This window comes from Penaeus monodon, chromosome 22 (genome assembly GCF_015228065.2).
Source record: "Penaeus monodon isolate SGIC_2016 chromosome 22, NSTDA_Pmon_1, whole genome shotgun sequence".
In the NCBI taxonomy this organism is placed as follows: domain Eukaryota; kingdom Metazoa; phylum Arthropoda; class Malacostraca; order Decapoda; family Penaeidae; genus Penaeus; species Penaeus monodon.
In genome coordinates this window covers 1,070,455-1,071,213 of record NC_051407.1, presented here as the reverse complement: position 1 = coordinate 1,071,213, position 759 = coordinate 1,070,455, and the positions used below count along the sequence as shown (strand labels likewise).

The 759-nt window shown below is 39.3% G+C and overlaps 1 protein-coding gene across 1 annotated transcript in view; it reads left to right on the top strand.

The window, feature by feature from the left end:
* Positions 1-759, top strand: part of LOC119587629 (axonemal 84 kDa protein-like) — a gene marked incomplete in the record, with an annotated part of 24,003 nt that overhangs the window by 3,229 nt on the left and 20,015 nt on the right. The window contains 2 exon segments of the mRNA XM_037936333.1: positions 115-213; positions 659-745. Of these exon segments, the coding sequence (XP_037792261.1) occupies positions 115-213; positions 659-745 (186 nt within the window).

Genomic DNA, 759 nt, shown 5'->3' with positions numbered 1-759 from the left:
GTGATAACGAATTGTTTTTCTTTTTCTTTACCGTTCAGTAATTACAATCTTTACCGGCCACTTCTTGACTCTCTGTCACCACAACCCAACCTCGTGCACTCTTTCCGACTCCAGATCTGGCTTCAGCTGCAGGAGGCGCAGAAGGGGAAGCTGGACCAGGCGACCTACCATCAGCTGCTCGACCTCCGCCCTCACCTCGATCACGAGACGATGGTAGGGTGTTGTGATCGTAAATAATTTAATGCATTGCAGGTTAAGTCCATCTTAAAATGCGTCTGAAAAAAGAGAACTTATACGTTCGTAATGTACTAAAACGCTTATGTTGCTGAAAAAAAATTACACTCGTAACTCCTATGTCATTTAAAATTCCGTAAATTATGTCGAATGAACAGAAAATAAAATTTCACAATTTCGCAGTTTCTTCGGTCATTAAAATGAAAATAAAAACTTGAAGTAACTTTAAATCGATGACAGAAGGTTAAAACTTGTACTTATGCCTGTATAAGATGATATGCTCATAATTATCATGTCTTTATAGATCCCAAAATCCTATGTCGATTTAAAAAATGTTGGTGTTTTTTTTGGGGGTACATTTCTCTCTAATCATCTAATCTTTCTCTGCTGCATTTACCTATCTACTCGTCACTTCACTCGGCAGGTATATTCCTTCTTCACGTCGTCTCCTCTGGTGTCCCTCGCCCTCTGGAGCAACACAACTCGGTCGCCGAAAAATAATAATCATCAGGTATATATTTTAGT